Source organism: Cinclus cinclus, chromosome 2, assembly GCF_963662255.1.
Source record: "Cinclus cinclus chromosome 2, bCinCin1.1, whole genome shotgun sequence".
Lineage (NCBI taxonomy): Eukaryota > Metazoa > Chordata > Aves > Passeriformes > Cinclidae > Cinclus > Cinclus cinclus.
The window spans coordinates 29,220,637-29,240,334 of record NC_085047.1 but is presented as its reverse complement, the minus strand read 5'-3'; the positions used below and the strand labels follow the sequence as shown (position 1 = coordinate 29,240,334).

Below are 19,698 nucleotides of genomic sequence, written 5' to 3'. Positions count from 1 at the left end.
GCTAGGCAGAAAAACAATTATGGGTTTTGCGGTTCAATCACTGTGAAGTGTATCACTCTCTGGAGGAAACATGAGGAATGCAGTCTGGAGGACTGTGACTGTTTTTAAGTATCAGCAGTATGTCAATGAAGTGACTGTGCTGAATATATTAGTGATAATTGATACCTCATCAGGGCAGCAGCATCATTAGAAGTAAAATATTCGATCTCTAAAACACTCAAGATCCTGGTCAGCTATTGAAGGGTGCAAATAAACTCTTGCAGTTTCATGGCCCAGGAAAAATACGCACAGAGTTAATTAACAAAGAGTAACACAAAATGGCAGCACTATAAACAATCAGTGTTTCAACAATGTTGAAGAGTAGTGGGAATACAATCTTTGTGCACAAATCAATTTCCTCTTATACTGTGTAGGATTTTTTGTCTTGCCTCCCTTGTGCATTCAGGGAGCACTGTTGGTTAAGTGGAACATCAGATGAAGGTGTAAACTGCCTGTATCTCTGCTCTCACAGGGGAAAAGGCTGTGCATTTTGTTCTAATCTAAACTGTGTGAGTCTGTCGGCAAGACTGTGTGGAAATGAACAGGAGACCAAAACAGGAGGGCAAAATAAGAGATCTCCATGAGATAAGGGAACCCAATTTATTTTTTTTAATGACAGGCATATGGAAGAGCCACGTATACCACAGTAGTAACAAGAAACAGCCTACCATTTAATAACTGGAGAAGATAGCATTTATTTTTATAGCAGGTCAAGAGCCCAATCCACAAAACAGATGAAACTTTGCTTTCATGAGCTCAGCAGGCCAAACCCGTACCATGCAAGCCACGACTGCACTTGGACTGGCCTTTGAAGTTAGTTGTGTCTGCCTTTGCAGTATCAGGCACATGAAGCCCTGGAACATTACAGGAAAAGCTTTTAAAAATTACTGTGAAGGGGAAGTAGCATAAAGGGGAAAAAAAGTCAGAATCCACATTCTTGTGGGTAAAAATCCGTTCCAGTGGCCTGAGTGAATTTTCCCTTGTCGATACTATGTGAGGCTGACCCAGCAAAACAGAAGTATGAGCACCATAGCCTGTTGGGCAGAACTCCAGTGAGATAAGTATTATCTGTGTAATCTGAGATAAATTCATTTTATTTTTGTTCAATAAAGGTAAGAATTGCACAGTGCAAACCATACAGATGTCGGATTGGTCTGCACCTTTGCTGTGTGCCTGTCAGTAATCTACAAGAGTTTGAGGCATGGGCTCAAGGCTTGAATTTGATCTCACACAAATATAGACTTTGAATTCCTTGGTCTGTTAAGACACTGTAGGATTTCTCCCAGTCACTCTGGGTTTGCAGAGAAGAAACTGGGATGAAAAGCGCAGAAGAAGGTCTCTGCCTAGAGACACGTTTTCTGTCAAGGATGTGTCTGCCTGAGTCAAAGAAATAACAGTTTATTTGGGTACACCAACCCTGCTCCTTCTTGCTTATTCCTGGCTGCTTTCAGCTTCTTTCTGTTGATTTTTTTTATCTCTTCTCCAAGTATCCATCTTCTTCCTTTTGTTTCAGAATCCTCTTTCTTTGCTTTTCCCTGGAAAACTCACCGTGCTCATTCTCTTAGACCATCTTGTCTACAGGAACATTACTGCTGATACTTCTCCTCAGATGTTGTCTGGCACATAATCATAAGGTCAGGCACTTCCTAAGCTATTTACCTTCCATTAAATAAATTAAAAAATACCAAACCAAAAAGAAAGACTATTTTCTGTTTAGACAACTAAAAAATGCCAGCTCAGAAGAAGCGAGAACATGCAGAAATTGTGAAACAAGACATTCAAGATTCACAAGAGCATTAACATGATGCATTTCACTTAGTGGAAGTAACAAATTTAAAGAAATGTAGTATGTGAATAGTGTATGTGCAATATGCAAATAATCAATATTACTGATAAAAAATATAATGACTAGGAATTTGGGCTTAGTCACTGCTGAATTTCTGCGTTCTGTGTGGGTAAAGAATAGAAGTTGGATTTAAAGACACCTATTCATCTTCTGATTGATTTCTAGAAGTGTGAAGTGATGGGCTTGTCCATCTGGTGCCAAGGTGTCCCAGAATTAGGAAGCTTTAAGGAGGAAAGGAGAGGGTGGTTCAAGGATGAGAATTGGTATCTTCCAGGTTTGGTCATTCCACACGTAGGGTCTCACAGCAAGAGGGATATCCTCTCTTCCTTCTGCCCCAAGCGAACCCCATGAGAGGGGCAGGCAGTGGGCAGCCCAGCAGATCCAAAGGAATACTATGAAGACCAGGGCTATGGCCAAGTCCACCCAGAGCATTTCTGGCATCCCAGGTCCCTGGTGCAACCAGGATGACAGGAAAGCAGCTTGCATCTCAAGAGGATCTCCAGGAGGAAAAGACACACCACAGAACATACAATGATTGGCTACAGAGGCGGATATGTAGATAGAAATATTATTTTTTATTAAAGTTGGTTTGGACCAGATCACACCTGGAAGATGAAGGGAAAAGAGTATTTTCCTATTTATCTCAAATAAGACCAAGCAAAGAAATGGCTGTAATTTTAATTATTTTTTTCTTTCTTAATCCCTTTCTTATGCAGTACTCATCTCAGAAATTTTCTCACACCATTCTTATTCTGTATTAGTCTACAAATATGGCTTTGTCCTCAAGTAAAACATCATTCAGCTGAGTTTCTTATTTCAGCTGAGCTCTGTAACAATGTGCTACCCTTTCAGCCCTGTAAGATTTCCCATTGTGGGAGGCCTTAATAGTATGGAACTCTTTGTTTTTGGCTCTGTCTATTGCCAGATGAAATTAATGACAACAGCTTCTTAAGTCTTTCAAGTGCTGTCTGGTACACACACAAGTATGTGGTGAAACAGGAAAAGAATATGATGGAGTATCTCTTTTTCACAATTTTTTTTTAGCCCATCTGAGAAATCTCTGCTCTTATTTAATTTCTTAAAGTTTCTGAGACATGCAGGTATTTCATTGAATCTTAAATCCACAGTATTTTCTGAGCTTGTTTATTTATTTTATTTTTTTTTTTTGCAAATGCAGAAATCAAACACCTTCCTTTTCTCTTACCTAATAGTTTTTAGTGTGGAAGCTGAGAAGTATAAGGCATCCTGTGCTCAATGTTTCCCAGAGTTGTTGCAAGTCCTGCCTCTGATCTGTCCCTCACTTGCTCAATTTTGAGAATTATTCTTGTTTTCTCATGGCCAAAATGAACAGCTGTTAGCTGTCAGTAGGGCCTCATCAACTGTCTTCCACTTGAAGACATTCTATCCAACAATCCACAAACAGGTGAGCTGTAGGAGGTTTATAGAGCATAAGTGCCAGTTTTCAATGTTACTTCAAAATCATATTGTTTGTGCCATGACTATAAAGCCCTGTTGCTTAATTATTTCTACATCCAGAGGCAAGAAGTCCAACCCACACAATTTTCAAGCTTTGAAATTTCCTGAGTTTTAAAATTTTATTCTGTTTATTTCTCAAACAGAAAATACCATTTTATTGAGCATGATCTTGATAAATGTCTTGTTTACATTCAGACTTTCTATGATAATACTCACTTTCTCCTTTGAAGTGTGTTTTTCAAGAATTCTCAGTGTATACATAGATTTATTTATTTATTTATTTATTTATTTTAATTTTTTATTTTCATTTTGGTTCTGTGGGAAAGAAGCCCCTAAAGGAGTTTAAAAGTTGTTGGCTTTTGGAAAGTTGAGCAATAAATAAAACCTTTGGGTCTCAAATCACCTAACATCCTTTCTCAGCATGTTACCACCTGTCCTTTGCTGTTCCTTTTGAAGAAACTGCCATATAATCTGCTTTTTCAAAAGCCTGCCCACCATCTTTCCCTTACATAATGCTTTGGTTTATGCATTTTTGGGTTGGTTCTGTTTAATAGACTTGCAGTAAATCCAGTCCAATCTCTGTGGATTTGTGCATATTTTCACAAAACCTTTAACTAACTTTCTGTTTATCTCAGACTGAAAGGGATTCACCAAGCCTTTTCTTCACTTGATTTTTTAAGATGGAAAGCTTTACCAGTACCTTTGCCATTTATCCCCACCTTTCAAACAGCCTGCAAAAGTTTCTTATCCCAATGAGTTTACTGGGGTTTTTTTAGATAACTCTGATAGGAGACACATCATTGCCTGAATTTGCATCCTGTTGTTGACAACAGTAAGAGCATCCCCCACGTTAAGACCTTATTACATCTTGAACATTACCAGCAACTAACAAGGTGATTAGCTTTAAACTTACTACTGAACTTCAAATCCTGATCACTTTCCTCTACCAAGGGCTGGACTCATGGACTGACTACAATTTTTTCTTCTGTCCTAAATTTCATTAAAAATTCTTTAAAAAAGGGGAAGTGATAAGAAAGAAGCTTGTTCCTGTGTGGAACAGTACGGAGTAGGTACTCTTTCAAGTTACTGTTTTAGAAGTCTTTGATCAGAATATATCTGCCATCATTAAACACCATGCTTTTAGGATAAAAAGGAGGTATTTGACTAATAAAACTGCCACCCCTTCTCCTGGTGGTCTGACAAGCAGTATGGTGTATATTCTCAAATAGCAGCTCAAGAAGCTTTCATTACTGGTCCACAAAGGAGCTTCTTGTAATGGTCAGTTGTGTTATTAATTTTAATTTTTTTAATTGCCTGTAAAACTTGTTGACCTAAGCTGGTCAATCGTTTAACAGTTAAAGATATCATTTGAACTGGTTAATCTGTTCTGTTGGCTTTCCAGCTGTTGCTTTTCCTTGTAAAATTAACAAGGCTTTATTCTAGTGCTTTTAGCTGATACTTTCATAAAAGGCTCAGTACTGCCTGTTGTGATAGCCAGTATCCCCTTTTATTAATAGAGGAGGTGACAAAATTTCAGATAACTTTTCAGGCTTCATGATACTTTTACTTTACATTGTTGATATGTGCTTTATATTATGCCACTACCCTAACATTAATTAACTTTAGCAATTCTGAATTTCTCCCATCTTCAACAACTTACTGCTAGCCTTCTGAGTCTCCAAGGACTGCTCTGTCCTGTGCCCTTTGGAGCACAAATGCAACTTCAAGTGACTAGAAATTACTCATTAACAGAAGGCACTGATCACTAAAGTGGGAGGCATTTGCATCAGAGAGATGCTGGGAGAGAAGGGAAGGGAGGACATCATTATTTTAAAAACTCTGCTGGCCTGGCCAGGGGGGTTAATTATTATCATCCCTGAAAGCCTACACAAAAAGCAGCTGTTTGTCTGCCAATCTGTGCAAGTCATTTAAATCAAATGAAGAACAAAGTTTAAAACACTGCCCGGACCTGAGCAGCAATGCTCAAGATGGTTTTGTTCAAAACGGTGTTGTGCATCTTGTGCACCCACTGCCAAGACAATGGTGTTCACCAGGAGTTTTATTTCTTACATATGGAGGGGGCCTCACCATCCAGGGTAACTTGGCAGCACAGAAGTCTTTGGGTGTCCCCAAAGCTTTTGCTCTCTTTGAAAGTCAAGGCAAGGAAGGCACCCTGCCTCGCTGGAGAGATTTCTGCTGCCCAGACGGGGGAAGTACTGCTTGTTATTAAGTCTCTTGAAACTGGGAGCAGTTGTGAAAGCATGTTTGAAAGCAGGATATGCTCTACAGTGATATCCAGGGCTCATAAGAGATTTTAAAGGGCTTTAAAGAGGAAATCAGACCTGATCAAGGGAGCTTGAAGATGGTAATTTAACAGGGGAACTCTGTACTGTCTGAGGGTGTTGCTTTCCTGTGTATTGATTTTTCTGTGATTCTGAACTGAAAAAATGCATTAGGATATTAAAACCAGAACTTCTGGAGTAAGTTTGGTTGAAGTCATGAAGTGGGAGAATGTGGCAAATTTTCCCCCACAAAGCCCAGTATAAGCTTTTCCTTAACAAGGCACATCAAAGCCATAAACATTGCAAGATGTAAAGCCTGACAAATGTGCAAACAGAAATACGTCTCCCTGTTCTTTTCTTTTGAGCCTACAGAGGAGAGTACAGGACGGGCTAGAACAGTTAACAATCCAGGATGCAGAAGGAAATAGCAAAGAAACCTAATTTGGAACCTAATGCAAACATTACGTTGCTCTCACAGGCTTTGCTGCAAATTTACTGTCATATCCATCTATTCAAGAGCTGTTTAGTGTGGAAGTGGGTGCAGAAGGTACTCCTGATAGTACCTTTCCTGTCAACAGAGATCCTCTGCATTCTTGCCGCTGGCAGGGAAGGTGAAGGGAATTACAGATTCAGCATTATGGATTTTGGCCCATCTGCACTGGAGAAAAAGGAAGCTGCTTTACTTACATGTTTTTTTTTTTTTTTTTTCCCAGCTTTACTTCTGATTCTAATCACCTCTGCTTTTGAAGCTCAGAGGAGCTGAGTAGGGCGACTAACTGATCCCTCCTGTGATATCTGTGTCCTCTTTGTAGTGAAGCTTAGTGAGTGCTTTTGGCTTTCTAGCTTTGATAACACTTTTTCCCAATAGTGAATTTTTAAATAAATACGAATAGAAGTATTTGTACTTTTGCACTGCAGATCACCTTTTCCACTAGCAGTAGTGATATGCTGTAAACCACAAGGAGCACAGACTGAATATCCTTCTGATGGGTCCTAGTGGCCTTTGTAGGATTTTCTTCATGTTAAACTGATTAGCTATAGTGTTTTACAGTTTTCTACCAATAATAGCATTAGCAGCTTATATTTAGTTTTATAATATAAAGTGGTATTCGCTGTTTTTATATTTGCTATCATATGATAGGGAAAAGACATATTGAGCTTCTATTTATTTATTTAAATATTAAGAGTGTCACACAGAAAAGGGGCTGTGAAACCTCCTTGAAGTCATCATCAGTATCATCATTATCCAAAAACAAAGCTGTTTCCTTGTTCAATGCTTTAACACAAAAGCCTCATAGCTCAATCTAACACAAGGACTAAAAGAGTTACATCTTAGAGAGATCACCTGAGATGCCTGTAGGTTTATGTATCCTGGTGTGGGGTAAGGAATAGTCTTTGGCCTAACAACATTTTTGCTTACTTTGATGAAAATTCATGGAGACCTGCTAATCTTCTAATTGTGACAAGGAGTTTAGATATTTGAAGTTTAAGGACCAAAGAGACTCTTAGATTGTCTCATTACCTTTCCATCTACCAGAAACTGCAGCATCTTATTCAGTCAAATTATTATTCAGCTAAAGAATATCTTCTAGAAAAGCACATAAGCTTCCTCTGAAAGGTTCAGAAGCAGAATTCAGCACCACCTGCAGCAGGAGATATCCCACTGCTAGAAACATGTGTCTTCTTTCCCTCAGAAAGGAGCTCCAGCTTCTTGTATTGGTTCTTGTCAAACCTTCCTCCAGGAAATTCAAGAATTGTCTTATAGTTCATGTTTTATACTGTAAGCATATTCCTTCATTGTAATAAACTCACTGCATCTTCCTTTGGTGTATGAAGCAGGCACAACTCCATGCATCTTCCTCTGAAACACATTTTTCTCAATATTAGAAGTAATTTTGTTGTTTCTTTTCTCTATCCCACTTTTAACCATCCTTTAGAAAATACATACACAGGACTATATGTAGTAGTCCAGTAGAAGTACCTCTTCTTTTAAAGCTTTGAAAATCTAGATTTAAACTACCTCAAGTCCCACTCAATACTCCCCAGTTTAAACACAGTTACTTGTTTTTTCCAGGGCATTGTGCTGGAAGTTCACATGGCATTCTTGTCACTGTGGCACCTTATCCCTTTTCAGGCACACCACTGTTCAAAACACAAGCCTCAGTTTGTTGGTTTGGCTCCCAGTCTTTGTTCCTAAATACACAAATTTGCATTTGCCTGCTTTAGCGTGCCCTGTTTAACAAGATTTATGTTCCATTGAAATATATGGTATGGCTTTATTTATATCTTTATTCTTTGGCTTTTTTTTATGAATGGGATCCCTTCCTGACTTTTGTGTTTTCCTTGCCCAGAATATCAAGACTTGTCAGCAGAGCTCCTCTGTTCACCCCATTCACTTAACGCTGACACTGTTTTAGTCTTTCAGTGTTCCCCTGCACTTCCAGTGAACATTCAAGACCATCACAGCAGGTCAGAGATCTCTTCAGCCAAGTCTCTCAGAATTGTTATGCACAAGTGGCCTTGGCCTGCCAAGTTGAATATGCTTACTCCTAGGGGGCTGATCTGAATCTGAACATCCTCCTCTGTTACTAATAAATATAAATGTTCTTCAGCTTTCTTACATATTGCTGTCTTACTTCTGAGACCTAGACATGAGTAATTGTTATTTCATATTTATGTCAATTTATCTGAGTGCATTGATCTTAACAATTCAGCATTCTTCATTCTATAGGCTACAAGCAAATGTTTATTGCTGTTTTCTGATGAAGAGTTCTATGCCTGCAAATCCCTGATACTTTTAGCACTTACTAATATAGACTTTCTTTCTGGTTTTGGCTTGACTCATTCAGATAATTTAAAACTCTGTCAGAATTGTCTCCTTCACCCATTGCTTCCTGCATATTTTGTGTTCCTATGGATCCTTACTCCAGAATTGTGTTGGGACATTGAAATGGCTTGTTTCGAAATACAAATACCCATGGACTTTTAATGAGCTTTCGGGTCAGGTTTGAGAACACAATTTGACCCTTAAACTGTCAACCACAAAAAGTGCTAATCTTCTGCCCCTACCAAGCAAACTATTTTTATGAAAGCGATTATCTCGATGGAAGCACTCCCACCTGCTCTCAGGAAGCCTTGGTGTGTGCTAATAGTTTGCTGTAATATTAGAATTGCAGCTGCTTTAGGATGGGGCATTCTGGGCCCTGCTGTCATTCATGCAGACACAAGGCTTTCACTATTTGCTCCTGTGACCTGGATTGGTGGCTACCAGGCCACTGCTGTTGTATTTCAGGGTGCTGCCTCCATCTTCAGTCTCTGGAGAAGATCCTGGTGTTGGCTCTGTTCACAGGACAAAACATAATTTCCATATGTTTGAACTCTTCCTCAGCCTGCTCTTCCCACCCACAACTGGGAATCAGGGTACAGCTACAAATGAATACACTTAAACTTTTATGGAAGGGAAATAATTTTTCTTCAGGTCACTGTAAGAAGAGAATAACAGGGGAGAGCATTCACTTGTGACCAACAGCCACCTGAGGAATGCATGCTAATTTCTGCTCAGATGCCATAGTTCCCCCCTGAAAAAAAAAACCCAAACCAACCAACCAACCAACCAACCAACCAACCAACCAACCAACCAAAACCCCCAAAAACCCAAACCTGCTCATCCTAAAGGTTTTTTTGACATACAATGGTCCAGAGGCTGGGAGACCAAAAAATTACAATTACTCAGTGTAGAGAGAAAAGATAAATGCCAAAAAATGAATAGGAGACCGAAGGTGAATTTTTGGTTCTAGCAATACAAAACCAGGGAGACAAATTTAAGAGTAAAATACCTGGTGCATGTAGCAGAGATCATGAATGAAATGAGGCTTTCTAGGTGTCTAAAAAGATCAAAACATGCATAAAACACAGAATAGAGTTATGGTTCAAAATGTTGGCATGTGACTGTGTGAAATATCATATGGTATAAATAAACAGGTAGCACCATTTTCTCTAATCCTAAACCAGAAATCTCCTTCTTCTCCTGCAGGCCTGTAAGTTAGAACAAGAACTGGACATTTTGCAGAGAGATATTTCCCTTCCAGTCAGATTTGGTACAAATTAACAACAACTCATGTTCATTTAAGGTTTCTCTAGGCTTGTCCCATGAATTCATTGCTTTGCTGGGCAGACTCTAGCCCTGCAATTCGTTTACTGTGGCATGGGAATGTACTTGGGAATATGCAACAGCATTTCCCTTTTTCTAGGAGAAAGCAAGAACTGGAGAAGGAAGAAATACCAGAGTATACGAGGGTACCAGAGCTGCTCTTGCATTCTTTGGTTTGAACTGGATATATGTCAGGATATATGAATATACAAACATTTGCATTCACACAGAACAGTGAAATACAGGGAAACAAGTGGATTTTCTGAGACTGTTTCCTGAAAAAGCATTAGCTAGTCTACAGGAAAATCCTGGGTGTCTATTATTTAGAAATGAAGTAAGTTAAATCAGGTCAGCATCATTTTAATGCTCAGTAGAGATTTCCTCTTAAGTACCTTATAGCATTTTAGAAAATCCACTTTAAATTACCAGCTTCATTGGTTTAGTATACTTTTCCTGAAATCTATGTGTAGATAGTGCCCTGAAGAATTCCTGTAAAGATAGCAGTTTTAAAGTAACATGGATATTTTTTCAGTTTCCTTAAGACTGTCTTAAAAAATAAGATTACTTAAGGAAAAGTGAAATAATTCACTCTTTGCCTAGCTTGAAGAGGTCACAGTAAGGTTGAGTGCTGGCTTACTCCATAACATTGCTTAAATTATTATTTCTAATAAAATCTTTCTAAAGCCAGAGAAGGAGTTCTTCAAAGACAGACAACACCCAGGCAAGCTTCTGGTGATAAAACAGGTGTTAATATAAGCAAGATGGGAATGTACCCAGACTGCATGGAGATGGAGGGAGCAGGTTAAATGGGACATTCTGCAGAATGTTCTTGGCAATTAACTGTCCTGATAAAGGAGGCATGAAAACCACTGTACAGAAGTTTTCACAGTGAAAAAAAAGGTCATCAGGGAAAGAAAAATGATGTTATCATAAAAATAACAGAAACCTGGAGTCTGGGAAGATTGAAGAGCAAAACTACTTCTGCATAAGGGAAGCATCAGGAAGGCATAGTTCAGGTCACAGCGACTTTGTAGAAATGAATTACTGAGCAAGCCAGAACCTGAACTGGAAACATTTTCTGTACTAACTATGAAGTCAGTTTTAGCTAATGTGTTGCTAATTCTTTCCTCATCTGTTAAAATGTTTTTCATTTTCTTGTGTGCTGAAAATATCTCTGAATAGGACCTTACAAATACATTAACTTCTACCACAAACTGTGCAGGCGGTGGTACTAAGAATATTGGAGAAAATTGCTTTTGGCCTGCGGGACACAGAAGACAATGAGAAGTTTCTTTAAAAAATCCCAAAACAATCTACTTTGCATTTTGTTGTGGAGCAGACCATAGGACCTGGTTATGGGAATCATCCCACGCAGAAACCCAGCCAGCATCTCATGTTAATGGATTTGCATTGTGCAGAGAAAGATGAGCCCTTATTTTCTGAGGCTTGAGGGGGGGAACAAGAAGTGTTAAGTGAATGGACTATCACATACTGCTCTACAAGTGGAAGACAGCTTCACTCCCTCAGCTTCCCAAGACAAAGTAAAACACTGAAATCCTTCTGTCCTTTAGAAGAGGAAAAAAAAATCAAAACAGAGCCTGCCTACCTCATTAGGGCTAGGGAAAACACTGTGACACTGGAAAAAATAGGAAACTAGGAATCATAAGCCAGGCTATGCAGTATACGGCCCACACAGATTTTCAGAGCACAACACCTTTTGCCAGTGTTCACAGAAGAGCTATAATTGGCATTTAACAGGAGCAAAAGCTATCCAGAATAACTACTGTATAGTAACTAAATGTGCAGTTAAACCCACACTTCAGTTCCTGGTCTTAGCAGTCAGGTCAAGCAGTAGGCAGGGAAGTGGGCTAGGAGGAGTGGAGGGAAGGAAACCCTGGGAACTATTTTGTGCCTTCTCCACACAGTCCCCACAGTTTATTTTGTACCAAACAGCATCTGAGCAGTCCCTGTGGGCAGCACTCTATCTGTTTATCCTCCTTGCCACCTCCATCTGCATTTCCACGAGACCCCACACAATTCTGGGTTGTGCATATTTGGCTCTTTTACACTGAGCAAGGTCAGTGATGATACTGGGTGGGGATTTTTGGGCATCAGTGACGTTGCTGGATCACACATGACATTTACAATTCACTGAGTCTCTTTGCAATCAGATTTTCCTTTCTGAATATCTCTCATAATATTCTTTTTTCCACTCTGATTTTCTCTTTCTATTTGGTAACATACCTCAAGCAGTGTCTTGTCAGCCTGCCTAACAGTTCCTTTCTCTGTCTTCTGCATGTCCAAGGACTTAATCCAACACTTTGTGTCTTTTGTTGGTTTTCATCTGGGTGTTTTTCCAGCGTTTTATGAAAGGTGAACTCCCTACCTTGTATGCTCTAGCCATCATGTACAGCCCTGAAGCTTCTTTTTGAAGGTTGAAAATCTAAAAATGAGGGGGAAAACCCTCTCCAAAAACCAAGTTCCTCAAATAATAAATCAGGACATACATTTTTCAAAACTGCCTGTAGTGGTTTTGGAGGAAAACCAGAATTGCTCTGTGTGTGTATTTGCTTTCACGGTGTTTTATGGAATTCTCAGTGTTTGCCTTAAAAAAGGGAATCTCAAATGCTGTACAGGCAGAACACTGCTTAGATATTAAATCCTAATTTATGTCTGACTGGTTTTGGATGCAGTCAGATGAACTGCAATTACAATAATTGTATGGCCATCACACTGTGCAATGCTCAGAATCCAGACCAGTGTTTGTCTCTGAAATTCTCTCACTTGACAAAAAAAAGGAAAAAGAAAAAGAAAAAGAAAAAGAAAAAGAAAAAGAAAAAGAAAAAGAAAAAGAAAAAGAAAAAGAAAAAGAAAAAGAAAAAGAAAAAGAAAAAGAAAAAGAAGAAAAAGAAAAGTTAAGCTGTTGTTATGAATTGAACTGCTTTTTGTAAGCTGCACCATCTTTCTGTTCTGTCCTGGAGTCCATAAGTACAACTTCTAATGACACTGCTCCAGCTGCAGGAATCTGCTCAGTGAAAGAGGAGGAGGAGAAGGAGAATGGCTGCTGGCCATTTTTGTTTTCTAACATGCATGGGTTGAAGAAAGAAGAATCCCTCATGGGATTTGATTTAGATGGTTTTGGCAGCTGTAAATTACTCACAGCATGCTGCAGAGTTTGTGCTACGAGATATTTTCAGTTCCGTTGAAATCTCATGCTAAAAAAAACCAGCCTCATGAAACTTGAACAAAAATAAGGCAGCGGGACAGAAGATTGCTGCAGATGACTTTCAGCTGGCTCATGCCTGCCTGCTCCATAGGAGGAGTTTTAAGGAGCTGGGTTCAACACTTAGGGAATCTTGAAAAAACAGCCGTGAATGACACTGAAATGTTGCTTTTCACCCTTAATGGCAAAGAAAATGCTTTTTTTTAGCCTTTGGGTTACATTTGGGTATACTTACTCTCTGTCTTAAGATAATGCTGCACAGGTTTTTAGTGGAATTGAGTTAGTATTTTCTAAAACATTGTTTTCTTCTGTGGTTATGCCTTGACATTTAAGAGTGAATCTTAGTCAGAGAGCAAAACTGCTACTTACAAAATCCACCTCCACAAATAAACAAACAAATAAACAAAACCCTGTGCTAAAATTAAAAAACTCTTGTAATCTTTGGAGCACAGTGCGCCTTTGTTTTATGGAGGGCTGGTCTTAGAGGGAAGTGAGATTACTTTCTATTAAGGAAGATGTTGCTGGAGTTGAAAGAATAATGTATTTTTCAGTGGAAGGGAACGTCTTGGAAGTACTCAGCTTAGGTTTCACATCCTGGGCTAGCTTGCAAGGTTAGACTTCCTGCAAAAGCTTTTGTGAAATTGCATGGATTTGAGCCAAAGATGATTGAAGAGTGGGCAACATAAGGTGTCCTTGCTGGCCCTTTAGTTTTTCAGAGCAGTTGTGCTTTGTCTGGACATTCTACCCTGTAAGAGGCTTGGGGTTGTGCAGTCTGCCCACAACACATGGGGCCTGCAGCAGAGCAGGCACCTGCAGAACTGAGTTGTGGAAAGAGAACAAGAGCTGCTCACCTTTTCTTCCATCAGCTGGATCATTCCACCATCTGTTCTTACAGATGCCCAATCTCTGTGTTAATTTTTCTGTTTCCTGCATCACTGCCCATAGTAGAGGGTAAAATATTTTAGTAAGTGGGAATATGCAAGACATTTCAGAAAATTATATATGGACATTTTAATATAGACATTTTTGCAAATGTCAATTTTTGTAAATGTAAAAAAAGATTCTAATAAAAATGAAACAGAATTAGACATGGTTTCGGATATGAAAGAATATTAGTACCTCTTGGATACGCTTCTACTTTCACAAAATAGCGCTTTCTAAAGAAAAACTATTTCATCAGCAGTTTTTGACCAGCTTAATAGTTTCATTTTCCCATAATTTTCTCAGGTAGAGTAGAACAACAAAAAGTCAAAAAAATGCTGCTATCTTGTGTTACTTAGTGTTTATGAATGTCCCACCCTGTTGCAACCCTCCTCTTCTTGGTCGGTCCTTAGCTGCAGGCACAAATGCACACATACCCACACACCCAACCCTGAGGCTGAAGCCAGTCTGCTTTAGGTTGTTGCCAAGACCTTGGTCCGTGTGCTCTCACGTCCACCTTCCACCCTGTGCCCTCCCAGGCTGGCAGAGGAGCACTTCAGGAGGAATGCTTCTTGGCCCCTGCAGATTTCTTCCCCAGGCTGAACAAAAAGCCAAAGAAGAAATTGCATGTCAGGCATTCATCCCAAGTTTTCCCCTTGGGGCCAGAGCCCCCTTCCAAGGTTGCCTTGGTACTGTGGGTTATGGTGGCTATGCAGGGTGAGCAGGGTCGTTGTGGTCCTCAGGTCCGTGGCTCAGCACTGTGCTGAAGATACATGGATGTATTAAGATCATTTTAGGCATCCTGGATGTTTCAGTCACCATCTGTGACTGTAAGGCTCCTAAATATTTCTGCTGCTGAGAGTCCCTGTATGGTGCAAGAAGAAGGCATTTTTTGAGGGGTCTTGGTTACCCTGTATCCTGGTAAGGCGCCATGATTTTAAGCTTCTCGTCGAGAAATTGATGTTACAGGACCATGGGACCCAGCCAAGCCTTCTGCTGGCAGCCATTTGACCTCCTTTGATCAAGACGTATTGGTGGATGAGGAAATGGGAAAAACAACATGGATATAAACTCAGTAATTTCTGTTGTTAATACTCATTTTGTGTGAAGCATCTGGACCTACCCTCTCTCTACTATCAGGGGAATTTTGAAGGTTGTGCAAAACGTTTTCTCCTGTTCCTCTGCTGGATTAACAGCTGCAAAAACTGGACCAGCTCAGCAGTTTTAATCCCTGGGTTCCCGTGTGTACTTTCTGATTTCAGAGGCCCCTGTTGGCAGTGAATAGAGAATTCATACCTCAGTTCGGGGCCAAATGATATAATAGTGGTTATGGGGTGTAATTTGTTGTCTTGCACATAATCTTTGCATGTTTTCTCAATCAATCCATAATTGCTTCTATCTGAGCTTCCATAGGTTGGTGTGGAAAGTCCTGACTTTGGCTGTCTGTAAATCCATTCCAAGGCCCTCAGCAAGAGCACTCTAATTTGAGATGGAGGTGCAGGAGAGTTTTATCTAATGTATTACACTCCAGAGCTTGCTCTCCTTCATTTTGCTGTTTGAGTTATATCTGTGCAGAAAAAGAGCACAATAGAGAACAATTAAACATCTTTAGCATCACTGGAAATGAGGGAAAATGCCATTGAAGTAGATAATGTAACTGCTGTGATTGAGGTGAGAGCTGGGATTTGTTTGTACTGAATTAAAAGCACACAGAGAAATGCAGTAGTGGGTTAAGATTTGGTATTAGAGAAGTTACACAGGTTTCCTCTGTAATCCAGTTTATGTAGTTTTGTGCCCACCTGCATGTGGTTGTCTGCTTCATGCAATGTGGGCATCTCACAGAGGAATAAAAGTTATACCTGGGGAGCACTGGTGAGGTGTTCAAACTTTTTAGCATGTCAGAATAATTTCTGAATTTCACCTTGACTTGCATTTTCCATAATCTATTTCCTGTTTATACTTTTCTTTCAAGTTTTTATGCCTTTCTAATGCCCTTTTAATGTCTTTATGTTTATTTTGCTTTATTACTGGCACTATGCATTTTAAAATATAGCTACTGTCTTTTTGTCTCCTTTTCTCCCACTGATTTCTTTAGCTGTTCCCCATTCTCCTTCTCCTGTGCTATCTCCCCCTTCTTACTGCTGTAAACTACAGAGTTTCTACCTGTTTCCTCTGAAGACATTTGAACTCAGGATGGTCTAAAGAGTTTAATGGGTGGATATGAGTCAACAGATCTTTTTGGGAAACCTACTGTCAAAGCCTTAATTTTAGTAAATAAAAAGATTTTAGCCTTCGCTGTGACTGGAGAGGTGGCTTCTGAATGCTTGCATTAGCTACCAAGCCACATAGGAAATTCTTGAGAATGTTTTCAGTGATTTAATTTCTTGGTTACTAAGTCTGCAGACACTGAATTATTTTGAGTATTTGTGGGCAGATTTTTTTTTGCTTTATTTTTTTTGCTTTTTTTTTTTTTGCTTTATTTTTCCACTATTCTTTTATTTCATTAAGTCTTTGGCCTATTGTCTTTATTTTCCTTTCCTCTTCCATAAATTATTTCTTTCCCCATAACCTCCCCACATCATCTCTTTCCATCTCTGTGTCCTTCCAGGTTTTTTCATCTTGCTTCTTGTACTCTTTTTTCTCCTTGCATTCTTCTTGCTCCTATTTTCCCAAACAGATTTTATCTGCTCCATCTAAATCTGCTGGGAGCAGAGAGCACTATGCCTCTAAAGAAACAGACTTTTATGAAACTAAGAATTAAAACTTAGAATGTTTGGCTTAGGAGGTCAGAAGATTACCTTTCCCAAGACAGGAACTGAATTGAACTCAAAATTCACCTGTGTTTCTCCTGTAATATCCTCTGCTGGATGCCCTGACTTTGGGAGCAGAGAAAGGAAACTACCTGAGGTGTCTTTTCTTTGCTAAGCACTTAGGTAGAGTGCAGCCTTACAGAGCACCAGTGAATGCCACTTGCCATTGTCTATGGCAAAGAAAAATGGAAGACTGGGAAGGCACACAGGCTGGGAGAAAGGATTTGTTGACCAGCTCCTCTTGTCTGTAGCTGCCAGACCTCAGACACTGTTAGTGAGCCCAGCTTCTGGGTGAAGGTTTTGTGTTTGTGCAGGAAGGAGCCTGCCCAGTGGTGATTATCAATACACTGCTGCTGCTTTGAGATAGGAACCATTAATTAATCATGGACTTTATGAGGGAATGAATGGCTCAGGTATGAGCAATTGTCATAAGTGTGATTCAGCTTAGTCCTCCCCAGGATGCTTTCAGCACAGCTGAGCACAGGCACAGGGCAAAATTCCTGGCAGGAGGTTGAGGACATTGTATGCAAGGAGATCTCTGTGTCTTCTCTTTTTCACATGTGTAACCCTTGTGTAAATCCCCTCAAAACAACCTTGGTCTAAAAGAAGTAAGAAATCGCTTGAGCTCATTGAAAAAAAATGGAATATAATAGTTTTCTGTCAGAAAATTTTTGCACAAAATTGATTTAAATTCAATGTGGAAAACAAAGCATTTATTGAGATATTGGGATCTGTACTAAAACAGTCTACTACCACAGAGGTTTTTGCTTTCTAATGTTTTATACTGTTAAGGCAACCATGATGCCTAATGAAGTTTTAAAGCTCAGCATTCTTAGACAGACTGTGCTGGACTGTGTGAATGATTTGTTGAACTGTAATACACCTTTTACTCAAAAGCTGTACAATTCTGGCAGATTCTTTTGAGTGCTTTTCAAGCCTTTGAAATAAAAAGCTGAAGAGTAAATAAATGGGAGGAAATCACATGCAGTAAATCACCAGGAGTGCATAGACTGTCTCAGGATTGTGAAAGAAATAATGTGTGAAATAGCAATAATACAATAAGAGATACAATAAAATCAGAAAAAAATCAGTGGGTCAGGTGCTAAGCAGCATGAAGGCTGCTTTGTTCTGCTCCAGCAGTTCAGTATAGCAGTTAAGCAAACATTTTATACCTGGAAGTACACAGCCCCTAGTTCCTCAAGCTGGGTGCTGTGCCCCTCTCACTCTGCTGGTGAAAGAGCACATGCAGTCCTTACACACTGACAGTGTGCAGAACTCATTTAGTGGGTCAGTGTGGGACAGAAGCAGTACTCATCGCATGTAGATTTTTTGTGGTCTGAGCTCCTGTTTCGTTCCCTGCCAGCTCCCAAACTGCTCTGCCCAGTCCTGCTTACAGCAAGAGTGGGGGACCCCAAGTTTATCCTTGCAAATCTTCAAAAATGTAACCGTGGCAAGACTGTGCTAGATTCCAGAAAAACAAAAAAGTGACCATAGTAATATTGATAAAACTTATAACTACAGGTGGTGATGAATCTTACAGCTCTATCTTTAAAAAATCACAGGATTTGTTCATGTTGCATGAAAGTGTTTAATTATCTTCTTGTCTAGTAACCATTAGTACTGTGTGTGATACATTAAAGAAGGGGAAAAAATTATTATGCAGAAGCAATCGTGGCCATAGAAGAGAGGAATGAGAATATGTGTGAGAAACAATTATGCAGACACCAGGGCTGGTGAAGAAGAATGGGAAGAGGTGCTACAGGTGCTGGAGCTGAGATTAAGAGATACAAAGGGGAGTAGAGACCCCATGTCAAAGCAAGAGGATACCTAGAAGAAGGCTGCGACCCTGTAGGAAGTCCTGGCAGGACCCGTGGACCCATGGAGAATGGGGCCTGTGCTGGAGCAGCTTCACTGGCAAGACTTGTGACCCCGCAGGGGACCCATGCAGGAGCAGTCTGTACTTGAAAACCTGTGGAAAGGGACCCACGTTGGAGCAGTTTGTGAAGAACTGCAGCCTGTGGGAAGGACTCATGTTGGAGAAGTTTGTGAGGATCTGTCTTCCATGGGAGGGACCCCATGTCAGAGCGGCGAAAGGGCTGCACCCCTGAGGAGGAAGCAGAAACAGAGTGTGATGAACTGACCTTAACCCCCATTCCCATCTCCCTGCGTCTCTGTATAGCAGAGAACTCTTACTGTTGCATGAGGGGTTATGTGCAGGGCAGCAGGATGACAGCAATGATGCAGCAAAACCAGCTGGTTGCAGGAGGCATGCGCTGGTGCATGTACCTTGTGCTACATGCAGGGGAGAATGAGGGAAGATCTTTGTCACAGCCTTTCCAGGACGAGGGGGGTGCTGTGCTCAGGTCTCCGTGCAGGGGACAGACGGCACGTGCCTCCTGCTTGTGCTGTGGGATGGGGCACAGTCTGCCACCCGTCCCTGCAAAGAAGGCATGGCCTCTTGCTGCTTGCAGCACAAGGGACCCCAGAAGAACAAGTTCTGGGGGTGTGAGGATGGGTGAGCATGTTGAGGGCAGTGGGGTACTATAGGTTATCCCAGAAATATCCAGCACAGGACACTTGCCCTGTGCTCCGAGGGCTTCTCTGCACAGGAGGCTCTTACTGAATACGTTTTTGATTGGCAGTTGGTGTAAGGAATTCTTTACTCAAGAAAAAACACAAAGCCGTGTTTGCTGAGTAACCCTTAAGTTGACACAGAGATGCCTTCCCGGATTTAGAAACACGACGATGGTTATTACACACAGCATGTCCCATGGATGTGACCTTCTCAGCTCCTCCCACTCAGTAAACAGAGGAATTAGTTATTCTCTAGCTCTGGCTCCCTGTCAAGAAAGGCACATTTTTTAGAGTAAAATTCACAAGTTAGCAGTTTTTCTATGAAATATTCAATAGAATGAGCTTCTAAGGGTCTTGCCCTGGTTGCAGAGAAAGCT

The 19,698-nt window shown here is 40.3% G+C and overlaps 1 protein-coding gene across 2 annotated transcripts in view; it reads left to right on the top strand.

Moving 5' to 3' along the window:
* The window catches only part of TBX15 (T-box transcription factor 15), an 88,701-nt gene that overhangs the window by 19,212 nt on the left and 49,791 nt on the right, over positions 1 to 19,698 (top strand). Inside the window, exons 2-3 of one of the 2 annotated variants that reach the window (XM_062515526.1) lie at positions 659 to 675; positions 8,968 to 8,973. The exons of the other annotated variant lie outside the window; for it this stretch is intronic. Coding sequence (XP_062371510.1) covers positions 659 to 675; positions 8,968 to 8,973 — 23 coding nt within the window. The remainder of the gene's footprint in view (positions 1 to 658; positions 676 to 8,967; positions 8,974 to 19,698) is intronic. 2 annotated transcript variants of the gene reach the window in all.